This window comes from Sardina pilchardus, chromosome 5 (assembly GCF_963854185.1).
Source record: "Sardina pilchardus chromosome 5, fSarPil1.1, whole genome shotgun sequence".
In the NCBI taxonomy this organism is placed as follows: Eukaryota; Metazoa; Chordata; class Actinopteri; order Clupeiformes; family Clupeidae; genus Sardina; species Sardina pilchardus.
In genome coordinates, this window is record NC_084998.1 from 29,877,869 (window position 1) to 29,890,368 (window position 12,500).

General features: G+C 42.0%; 2 protein-coding genes across 3 annotated transcripts in view; one reads left to right on the top strand and one right to left on the bottom strand.

Moving 5' to 3' along the window:
• rad51c (RAD51 paralog C) overlaps positions 1–2,153 on the bottom strand; it is an 8,475-nt gene extending 6,322 nt beyond the window's left edge. For both annotated transcript variants that reach the window (XM_062535739.1, XM_062535737.1), the window contains exons 1-2: positions 1,739–2,153; positions 373–634 (exon numbers count right to left, since the gene is read on the bottom strand). In XM_062535739.1, the coding sequence (XP_062391723.1) occupies positions 373–634; positions 1,739–1,856 (380 nt within the window). In that variant the 5' untranslated portion in view covers positions 1,857–2,153. The remainder of the gene's footprint in view (positions 1–372; positions 635–1,738) is intronic.
• A 4,860-nt stretch (positions 2,154–7,013) lies between these two features.
• LOC134080893 (inactive serine/threonine-protein kinase TEX14-like) overlaps positions 7,014–12,500 on the top strand; it is an 8,886-nt gene continuing 3,399 nt past the window's right edge. Inside the window, exons 1-4 of the mRNA XM_062537507.1 lie at positions 7,014–7,079; positions 7,672–7,879; positions 10,261–10,375; positions 10,578–10,743. Coding sequence (XP_062393491.1) covers positions 7,750–7,879; positions 10,261–10,375; positions 10,578–10,743 — 411 coding nt within the window. The 5' untranslated portion in view covers positions 7,014–7,079; positions 7,672–7,749. The remainder of the gene's footprint in view (positions 7,080–7,671; positions 7,880–10,260; positions 10,376–10,577; positions 10,744–12,500) is intronic.

The window sequence follows — 12,500 nt, forward strand, 5'->3', positions numbered from 1 at the left end:
ACAGGGATGAAGATATGAGGAAGAGATTTAACCTCACACACATCGTTCAAATTCCCAAACATAGGCAAACGTTCGCAAATAGGTTTTTGCTTGTCTTGAGTTTTAGGCCCCAGGGCCTCCACACATACACACACACACACACACACACACACACACACACACACACACACACTCACCATAGTTGCGTCTTCCCCACCCCAGGGGCTCCACACACACACACACACACACACACACACACACTCACCATAGTTGCGTCTTCCCCACCCCAGGGGCTCCACACACACACACACACACACACACACACACACACACACACACACACACACACACACACACACACACACACACACACACACACACACACACACTCACCATAGTTGCGTCTTCCCCACCCCAGGGGCTCCACACACCTCCGTGGTCTTCCCGACGGGAACCCCTCCCCCGAGGGCAGAGTCTAGGGCGGAGCAGAAGGTGATGATGTCACCCAGAGCGTGCTCCTTCTGCAGAAGCTGCAGCGCAGTGAGCCCGCCCCTCACCACACTGGCCACGCCCACGTGGCTTACCACACCCACTCCATCATCAGAGCGCAAAGTCTGCAGCACCTCTAGTGCCTCCTCCTGGGAGACGCCTGCTTCTGCACACAACACACAACACAAGAACTTGTCATCACAACATAACGCAAACACAACACCACAACATAATGCAATAACACGTCATCACAACATAACGCAATAACACATCACAACATAATGCAATAACATGTCATTACAACATAACTTAATCACACATCACAACATAACACAATAACACGTCATCACAACATAACGCAATAACACATTACAACATAACGCAATAACACATCACGACATAATGCAATAATACATTATAACAACATAACGCAATAAAATGTCATTACAACATAATGCAATCACACATCACAACATAACGCAATATAAGACATCATAACAACATAACGCAATAACACATCACCATAACATAATGTAAACAAGTGATCACAATCATCACAACATAATGCTATAATACATCATCACAACATAACGCAAACAGATGATCACTGCAACTGTAACAATTTCAATTTAATTTCACTTAAAGATCGCCAAAACATTACACACGTCTCATGGCGCTGTACAGAATGCTAAAAATTCAAAGAGAGCCTATGAGTAACAGGGGAAAGGAAAAACTAGAAGGAAACCTCGAGCAGCTCCACGACTCAAGGGCCTGACCCATATCTGCCTAGGGTCAGCTACAGCACAGTAAGGTCATTTCATAACACATCATCATCACATAAGCCTATCATAATCACATGACCTCGTGAACACTAGATCATAACGCAATACAACTCCACAATAAGAAGACATTCGCTTCAGCACAACATAGTGCCACCTAATTATACAGTCAATGAGTACCACATCATCATAACACCCCCATATTACGCACATGACCCAACTACCACATGCGATCCTCCGCAAGGTAGCGCAGGATCACTCACCTCGAGTTGTCATCATGGACTTGTAGTGCATGGCGAACAGTTCCGCGACCTCAGATGCTACACGCGGCACTAACGCAAGACTGGCAAACCACTGTAGCATTTCTGCTTGAAGTTAGGTGAATGGTAGCCTGGTCATACCAAACCCTCGGCTCGTAGGGAAATGAAAATTGAGCGGAAGCTTACGTATGGCTATGCCAGGCTAGGTGAATGGTAAAGTTGATACTTTACCTTTGCAGAGTTGGAGTGGTCGCAAATCTTTCAGGTCTGCACAAGTGTCGAACCCTGCCCTTGTGAGTTTCATCTTCACCGAGGGAGCAAACGGCAAGCTTGCAATGGTCCTATGCATCCTGACACATCAATGCACAATCATTCAAGTAGATAGGGATAGTCCTTAACTATCTTTCGACTCTTTGTGTTTCCAGCATAGACAGTAAAGGATAGGCTTCCAGCTAGCTAGCAAACTTCAGTAACTTTCCCCTCTTCAGGCTTGACTCTTGTCAAGCTATCATAATTGACATGACAGTTTTCCGAAATGGTTGTCGGGAGGCTTGTTGAAGCACATGTGTATCTTGTAAGATCTGTCTTTTTGACACTTCGAGACACTTGCCGCTTGTGATTGCGATTTTGAAAATGCCACTTCTGTTTTGACCATAGACAGTAAAAGACCCGCCTCCCTGGAAACCGGAAGTGTCGTCACTATATTGCCAAAGAAATCTGATTATTAAAAAGTCCTCACAGTATGTTGGCCTTCTTCTGCCTCTTTTTAATTCCTGTATATAAATATGCACTCATTTGTTCTTTACATTTCGTAGCGTACGTGTGTTTGAGTGTGTATGCGCAAGCCAATGTAATATTTTCTTGGCACACACTTAACGAAACATTTGCTGTTGCTGCCGCTGTGTGGTGAAAGCCTGTATTACAAGTGAAACAGGCCAACGGTAAGTTATTACAGTGCATGAAAATGCACTGTACTGTTCTTCCTAGGTTTCTTATTATTCCAACTTCTTCTAACGCTCGCAATTCAGCTTGAACCGTTTAACGTAGAAACTTGATTCAAACTTTGTTACGTAGGTCTTACTAAGGAGACCTGTGCAATATATTTTTCAACTTTGTAACTTTTATACTTTTTAAACTGTAAATTAAAAACTATTAAACATTTCCCCATAGACTTAACATTGCTCATTATGACATCACGGCAGCAATTAGAATGTTACGCCAGGTGGCCAGTCCAGGTGCAGCAGCTCTCTCTCTCTCTCTGTCTCTCTCTCTCTCTCTCAGGCTTTAAACTGGCTCTCTTGAGACTACATTTTCTGTTCCCCTGTATCAACGGTATCAACATAAGTCTTCCTAATTCCATCCAACTTTCTATCCATTCATCTTCTTCAAACCATTCACTCATCCACCCATTCTAAACAGTTTGCCTATCAACATCAATTAGACGATCTACATTCAACTTTGAAACAATCTACTCTGTCTCAGGCCTGGCTCTCTTAAGACTAGCCAGTTAAATTGATTACACCTGTATCTGTATCCACTACTCTCTCAGTAGAGAGCTGTGTCTCTCCATTCTACAAGAATATAAGGCACATTCCATCCAACTTTCTATCCATTCATCTTCTTCAGACCATTCACTCATCCACCCATTAAACTGTTTATCAACATCCATTAAAGCAATAGTTCGGAATTTTGGACATAGGACCTCATTTCCAACTCAGTCTGGGTGATATAGGTCGGTGAAGACCATTTTCAGTGAATTTCTGCCCTTCCTATGAGTTGCAGCGTTCATCTCGTGCTAATCTGGTGCCAAGATAACGCAAGTCAACGGTAACATCCAGCCTGCCACTGAAAACACTCCACAGAACACCCGAAACAAATACATTTTAACGTCAGACTACCGATGCACATGCCTAGTGTTGATAGAACCATGTTAGAAATAAAACGAACCTTGCATCGCATTGCAATAGCCTACTTTGTTCCCTGTATGGCAGTGGCGGATTGATATTGAGAAACTAGTCCCTCAAAATGTAATAAATCATTGAGTTGCAAGGTTAGTTTTATTTCTAAAATTATTCTATCGACACGGACATGTATATCGATAGTCCGACGATTTAATTGACTTGTCTCGGGTGTGCGGTGGAGTGAGTACGACTGTTGTTGATGTCAGACTGATGTTACCGTAGAAATGTGTTAGCTCAAAACCAGCGTTAGCAAAGGGGGACGCTGCAACTGAAGGAAGGGGCTAAACGCGATAAAAACGGTCTCCACCGACCTATATCACCTCGGTGAAGTTGGAAATGAGGTCCTATGTCCAAAATTCCGAACTATTCCTTTAAACTCTCTGTCTATCAACATTAATTAGACTAGCTACATTCAACTTTTAAATGATTTACTCTGTCTCAGGCTTTAAGCGTACACTCTGGCTCTCTTAAGACTAGCCAGTCAAATTGATTACACCTGTATCAACAACTCTCAGAGAGCTGTATCAGCGTCTCTCTTAACAAGAATATAAGGCACATTCCATCCAACCCTCTATCCATTCATCTTCTTCAGACCATTCACTCATCCACCCATTAAACTGTCAATCAATATCTATTAAACAATCTGCCTATCAACATCCATTAAACATTCTATCTATCAACATTAATTAGACTATCTACATACAACTTTTAAAGTATTTACTGTGGGTGCCTCTCAAGCAGCGTTTATATGCCCTCCCTCGCTCCTCGATCCTCAATGATCTACATAAAGAAAGATCAGTGAGGATCGAGGAGCGAGAGAGGACGCGTAAACACTATATGAGAGGCACCTTCTGTCTCAGGCTTTAAGCATACAATCTCATTAAGACTACAGATCCTGTTTCACTACTTCCTTTGTCCACAACTGTTTCAAAATAAAGGTCCTCACTGCAATAATACACTATTAAATCATTTAACCATTGTAACTACTCAACTATTTAACTGTTCAACCATTCCAACTGTCAGTTATCAACTAGAACTATGCCTCCAGTCAACTACACGAAAACTCCATGTACCTAGCAACCAATATATCAACCATTAAAATTAAGTGTTTATGACCGTTTCCATAGCAACCAACATGATTATACTGCAGTAACTTCTTGTTTCCTGATAGTGGCCACCATGGATACCCTAGCAACAAATGTTTCAAAATAAAAGTCCTCACTAGCAAGTTAGCATGGTTAGCATAGTTAACATAGTTAGCATTTTTAGCATAACTGCAAAAAACATCAACTAAGTTAGCTAATCAACCTGGTTAGCATTGTTAGCAATTTTAGCATTGTTAGCATTTTTAGCATTATTGCTAGAAATCATCAGTTAAGTTAGCTAATCAACCTGGTTAGCATTGTTAGTTTAAGTTAGCATTGTTACCATAGTTAGCATTGCTAGCATAGTTAGCATGTTTAGCATAACTGCTAGAAATCATTAGCTAAGTTAGCTAATCAACCTGGTTAACACTGTGAGCATAGTTAGCATAGTTAACATTTTTACCATTACTGCATGAAATCAGTAGCTAAGTTAACCAATCAACCTGGTTATCATTGTTACCATAGTTAACATTTTAACATGAATAGTAATCATTAGTTAAGTTAGAACTGGGAATGTTTCAGCTTTAAACTGTCTACCTTCACACTATCAACTCTCTGTAAACTATGCAACCACCATGTTTACCCTAGCTACACCTTAGTAACCTTATCTACATTATCTATCTATTTTTGCATTTTCATGCACTGGTAATTCCTTGGAATTGCATTTCTAGTTTGTATCTTTCGCGTTATCTGGGTTTTCCTCCAGCCCTTGAGCGTTCTAGGATCCGAGTCTAGCCTATTTCAGACGTCCTGCTCTCTATCTTTGGCACGAACTCCAGGAAGCAGTTGCTCCAAGTGCTAATATGACCTTCAATTTCTAACAAACTTCAAACTAATCCAAGATCTGCTGAAGGAGAATTTTTTTTAGGGGAAACACGCAGCCTTAGTTGTACATAGGTGCTTATCTGACACACGATTTTGCACAACTTCTTGTTCAGGCATGGTTATCTCCGAACTAGACTGTTGTAATTCCCTTTAAATGGCCCGTTTGCATGTGTAGTAAGATTGTTACAACTGATTCTGAATCATGCCTATTTTTCTCCGGGGTCTACTATTCATTGGCTCGCACAATTAAATCTCTCACCTTCACCATAATCATACAAATCCTACAATTACAGTGATTTGCACGTTTAAATGGACACAGCAAGCTTCACACCTAAGCCTGCATGTGTGCGTCCAGGCCTGCATGTGCCATCATGCCAAAAGAACAGAAAAGTTGAATCCCCAATGTCTGAAAATGCTCATGTCTGTGAGTCAGATGTGACCTGATATAATAGTATTCTCATGGGACACTCACAATGTAGATATCAGATAGTAAATTAAGTATCTTATTTTATATATGCATATAAGGACAAAGGGATGGGTTGAGTAATGTTTACTCATTAGTTCACTTTCATGTTCAAGTTTATTGGTCATATGCCTAATGGACAACTGCAGACTAAAATGAAATGCTTGAGACTTGAGAGGTGCTGAAAAACATCACGCAAATTCATTCTCCTTGTGTGATTACATTAAAAAAGACATGTGTCAGCACCATGTGGTTGTCTTACATTATGTAGGCCTACCACACACACAATAACATTAGCCCTCTATTGCATAGTGTTGTTTCAGGGTAATACCCTTAATTTTCTCAGGCACAGAAATAATACACCAATGAAAAAATGCTCATTTTGAGTATGAAAAGCCAACAGAATGCTTGTAAACCAACCTTGTAAACTATGACAGACCAGTCATAAAAAAAATAAAATACCAGTAATAGTAATAGTTTTCTTCATTGTTTTACATATCATGCAATAGAGGGTTAACTTAAGTGACAGTGAAAATAATGTCCAGGTTACCTCCATAGACAGTAAAAGATATGGACAGAGCTATCACGTAGACGGCAGCAGAGACCGAGGAAGCAAATTTCAACGGTTTTTTTAGGTCTTCTTATTCCGTCATAGGTCTCCTGCGCAGGCTCAGTTGTCGTACATGTGACGTAGGCACGTAGTCTGACCGAGTCTGACCTATGGCGACGCTTTACTCTCGCTGGACGCATGCGCCTTTAACACTTTAGCATTGACTTCGGAAAAACGTTAATTACTCAGCCGATAAGACCGTTACGAGATTATTATGTCAATTTCACAATGTAGTATGTACCCCGACAATAGAAAATGTTCATATAAAGGCTTACAACGCTTCAGCTCTAACGTAATTTGATGTCAAAGTGGCGCTTACGCCCCATAGGATTCAATGGAATGGCCAGCTAGCCACGGTCTTCTCGTTAGCATGGCGGCCGCCATACTGTCTACACTCTCAGAACGTTCGCTGCCCCCTTGGTTACCTCCCAGAAGCTCATCTGATACTTTGGATGGGATGATGGGATGATGGAACGTTCTGCCCCTCAGTGATGACAGTGATGTAATCATTGATGGAGTTGCTCACGTGCAGTACAGCACTGAAGATGACACAAGTAGCATACCAACAGTAAGTTATGCTGTGATATACCCGTGATTTGCCATGGTCAGTAACTTAATGGTCGATTTAAAATGTGTAAGAAACGAAACATATTCTGTATACACATTACAAGCTGCTAAATATAAAGCCAGTGAGGTTAATTCGTGCAGTTACATTGTCAACCTAGCCTGAGCCATCGCTAGCCTAGCTAAAAGTTAGCAGCTAGCAGAAAAAGCGCAACCAAGAAAGAAACATTAGAGCTAGCAAATAAATCTAAATATGTATTGCAAATAAAGGCACAGCATGTACATCATTACGAATCTCATGCTGTTTAATCATTAACCTAATATCACCAGAGTAATGTTACCTCACACAGCTAAAATAGGATAACCTAACATTAGAATTATGTCACAGGAGAATAGCAGAGAAAATGTTATGTTGCTAGAGCTAACCGTTATCGTCGTTGTGGCAACTCTTTTTATGTGTCAGTAATATATTGAAGCTTAGTCTATCTATTCTATAACATAATTATCTTCATAGTATTTTAAACTGACTTAGTTTTACCAACGGATTCAGTATCAACAACTAACCTTTGTATTGGATAACATTTTGTCCACTTCAGGAGGTGTAGCCCTGTGACCTGTGTGTGTTTGTGACTGGTGTGTGTGTGTGTGTGTGTGTGTGTGTGTGTGTGAGAGGCATGGCGGCGACATTGTCCCTTCCGTGCCCGGTGAGGCTGGGTGTCGTGAGGCAGGCGGGACCCAAGGCAGACCTGCACCGCTGCACACTGGAGCGAAACGTCAACAAGATGGAGAAACTCCTCAAGAAAGGTACATACGCGGAGCTGCAAGGGTCGGTCGGTGATTAATTTGTGTGAAATACTGTAGCAGCTGTGGGTGTGGCTATTGTCATTGAAGTCTCTGTGAATGATATGTATTGTAGCTTATGTGGTTGTAAGGTATCTGTTACAGTAATATAAAATGTTGAATATTGTATGTGTGAATAGGTGTTGTATATTGTTTGTGAATGACCTGTGCTGTGGACTGTGTGAATGACCTGTGTTGTGTGTTGACTATGTGAATGACCTGTGTGCTGTATATTATTGCAGGTGTGCATGTGGACTGTATGAATCACCTGTGTGTGTGTGTGTGTGTGTGTGTGTGTGTGTGTGTGTGTGTGTGTGTGTGTGTGTGTGTGTGTGTGTGTGTGTGTGTGTGTGTGTGTGTGTGTGTGTGTGTGTGTGTGTGCGCGCACGCGCAGTGTATTGCAGGTGTGCATGTGGACTGTGTGAATGACCTGTGTTGTGATGATTGTACAACTGGTTTGGGGGCATCAAAGTAGAGCCTGAATCCTTTGCTTTAGAAGTTTGACACTTCTACCCAGCTGCTCACAATTCACGTTACCAATCGGCTGAAAACTATAAGAAATATCAAAATAAAAGCCCTTGCACATTTTCAGTGCATGAATTACGTCTTGCAGTAGAGGGGTATAAAACAGTACAGGATACTAAAAGTATACTAACAAGCTGGGGTACAAATAATTGTAAAATAATATTGTAAAATATTTATTAATTCCAATTTACTTACTTAGTGTAGGCATTAAATCCAGGGTCCCCGCGGGTCCTTAAAAAGTCTTAAAAAGTCTTATTTATTTTTTTGGATTTTCAAGGTCTTAAAATGTCTTGAATTCTAGAATTTCCGATGAGGAGGTCTTAAATTTCATGTCGTGCCGAGTCCGTTTCGTCAGCTTTGCGAATGTAGCAGTGGCGGTTCTAGACTGAATTACTCCCCAGGCGAGATCCTCCACGAGCGCCCCCATGAGTGTTTTTTGACGCACTTTGCGTCAGTCGGGCTCATAGGGTTAAGCGCTCGTGCCGCCCCATACAAGATGCCGCCCCGGGCGACCGCCCGGTTCGCCCGTACCTAAAACCGCCACTGGAATGTAGACTCAAATATTGTGGGTGTTACAATATAACAACACAGTAAAAAGTAGCGTGTGCGTTCCTACAGACGGAGGTAGTGTTTCAGAGTGGCAGACGCGAGCCAAGATTTTTAAGAATGCGACTGAAAAATATTCAAGGTTGCAATGGTGCACCTGACGCTTTTCGGGTGAGAGGAGAGCATACATTTCTTTCGCCTGTTTTCATTGTAGACTATGCGTGCAACTTTACCAAACAATATAGAAGTAAACCTCCTTGGCTTGGCCCTCTCTCTCTCTCTCTCTCTCTCTCGTGCGCGCTCAATGGACACCCACCCCTCGACATGCACATTTAATCCAAATAAAACATTCACAATCCTGAAAGCAATGACGACTAGCTAAATTATTATGAAATCCGGTTAGCATCATAGCATGCTACACATTTTATTAAAACTCTTGCATTCAAGTTGAGTGATCATCTCATCACCAATGTTTTCTAACTCCAAGACTAAAAGGACCTGTCCCAAGGAGAAAAAGTATCAGCCTACCTTGAAACTTAAACACATGTGGGGGAAACTGAACAGTCCAACCAGTAGACTATGATAAGCTAGCCAACTATGCTACTTCGTTTACAATATGTTGAGGCATCAATCAGACAGCTGAATTAAAGAGTTAGGCCTAGAGTTGTAATACAAATAGTAGGCTATATAATCATAAAGTGTGCAGTCATGAATATCAGAAATTTCAGTATATAGAAAGTAAAGGGGGGAAAAAATGGGGGAGGGGGGGTTATTTAGTTTGAATGATTATATAATGTGAATGATTTTTTATTGAGAAGGCAAGTTGCCTGACGTGCACTATTTGCACTGTCACTCAAATACAAATGTGCTTTGGTAAACTGAACAGCCTAGAGCGTACTTTATATATATATATTTTTGCCGTGGTAATGGTCTTAATTTTTATTCTTAGAGGTCTTAAAAAGGTCTTAAAAGTCATTAAATTTGTTGATAAAAAATGTGCAGATACCCTGAAATCGTATCCATAACCATAATGTGGGCTTAACAACATCCCTCTCTGAAAGACACCCCCCTGCGCACACACCTTCCTCCGTTAATTCTAAAACCACCAGCCGCCACTGGTGTGTGTGTGTGTGTGTGTGTGTGTTGCAGGTGTGTACATGTATGTGGATTGTGAATGACCTGTGTTGTGTGTGTATAGTGTGTTGCAGGTGTGTATGTGGATTGTGTGAATGACCTGTGTTGTGTGTGTGTGTGTGTGTGTGTGTGTGTTGCAGGTGTGTATGTGGACTGTGTGAATGATCTGGGCCAGTCGTCTCTGTTCTGCGCGTGCCTGGTAGGACTGACCGGTGCCGCTGAACTGCTGCTGCAGTATGGAGCCGATCCCAACCAGTAAGACACACACACACACACACACACACACATTGTCCAAGTCACACCCCATTATATAACACCACTCATTATATCTAAGCCACACTCCATCGCATAACACCACCCACACTCCATTATACAGTATAACCCCACCCACACAGTATAACCCCACGCTCAGTTCCGTGACATCATGTGTGATGTCATGTTGCGCTCTGTTGTGTAGTCGCTGTCATGACCGGAGCACTCCCGTGCATGCGGTGGCGTTCTCCTGCAATGCGAGGCTACTGAGCACGCTCCTGGACGCGGGTGGAGACCTCCGCCTTCACGACGCCATGGGCCAGCGACCTCAGGACTGGGCAACTGCAGGAGCACAACCTAACGGGCCTAAGGTGTGTGTGTGTGTGTGTGTGTGTGTCTTCTCTTACCGGTATGTTAAACCGAACATGACCAGGTCAAAGGTCGGGCCCAGGGCAGGGTTGGACCAGCTTCCTGTCTGAGTCCGCATCCGCTGAGAACTTTCCGCTCAGTTGGAGGCTGCATAATTGTGATTCTGTTTCCTGTCAAAGTTAGAAACTAATTAAAATAATCAGGGAGTTTACTGTCATAAAGGCTCACCGACTCTTATCTTTAGCTGAAGCTACAACTGCTGTATGACAACAGCAGTCACTGGCCGCAACTCCAGCTGCTGTTACCTTAGAAACGGGTTTTGCATCACCTCAGGTAAAATCATGCACGTTGATTTTGCACCAGATCAAACCAAACCCTGTGTGCTCTCTCCCTGTGCACATTGCAGCTATCAGGCACACTGATGAGGCACGTAGCCTCCTAACACAAGCTGAAGCTTCCTGCGGTATGTTTGTATCTGTGTGTATGTGTGTGTGTGTGTGTGTGTGTGTGTGTGTGTGTGTGTGTGTGTGTGTGTGTGTGTGTGTCTCTACAGGGAGGCAACTTTTTCAGCACTTGTTTTCGTCTTTGGAAGAGTTGGACTCTCCCATCTTACCATCAAGATAATGCAATGCAGCGTTGTTGCGTTTGCGGGAAACATGTATACTCTGTGAAAGGCTTCTATCCCAAATTAACATGGCAACGTTGCCTATGAGTGAAGTCTCTAAGTACTCCGAAAAGTATTATCTGTGATTAGTAGCATGTTGGTAGCGCGTCAGTCTCCCTCTCCTACACATCAGAGAGGCGCAGGTTCAATCTAGAGAGTGGGTTTTTTTTGCCAAAGACTCATGTTGGCTTTTGTTTATGGACAGTAAAAAAAAGGTTTACTTAGGCCTGTATCGTTTTATTTGTCATGGACACAAATTAAGGGTACATTTTCGTGGAAACCCACATCTTCATTGCACAGAAGTAGGTGCAAAGTTAGTGTGGTTAAAGGGACACTTCACCGATTAGCATTAAGCTTTGTATCTTTAGAAAACCAGTCATGTTTTTGAATTGGTTGGTAGTGCATCATTCCCTCAGTTTGCCTTGAGATGGGAGAAATACGGATTTCAATGTTGGACTTCCTGCTTTCAATGATGTAAAAATCATCATTTTATATCATTGAAAGCAGGAAGTCCTATTCATGGGTTTCATTGAAATCCGTATTTCTCCCATCTCAAGGCAAACTGAGGGAATGATGCATGACCATTCAAAACATGACTGGTTTTCTAAAGATACAAAGCTTAATGCTAATCGGTGAAGTGTCCCTTTAACGTTACCATTTTTAGAATCGGAGTCACATCTGCAGTAAATTAGGTAAACCTGCCTGCTCGTGATGACGTACTAATTGTTTATCCCCAGTTAACAGGATCCCATCGAGATCTGTAACACCGACTAATTTTCGCCTCATTTTTAAACACACGACTGTCTATGCACACGAAAAGAGACGCAAAAAGACTTCTCTTCTTTTACGGGTCAAATAGAACAATAATAATGCAAAATTGGTTATGAAAAAACAGCCCGGCTGATCCTATTCCCATCTTCATTCATTAATTCCCATCTACAGCCTGTAATGCTCAAACAAGAAAAAGATAACAATTTGTTTCTCGTTTTTTGTTTTCCGAAAAACGAACGAAAATCTTTTTTCGTTTTTGGATTTCCCATCGCAGAATAGCAATTGAATGCCAGCGACGTACACGGACCGCCGGGCTTGAACGAT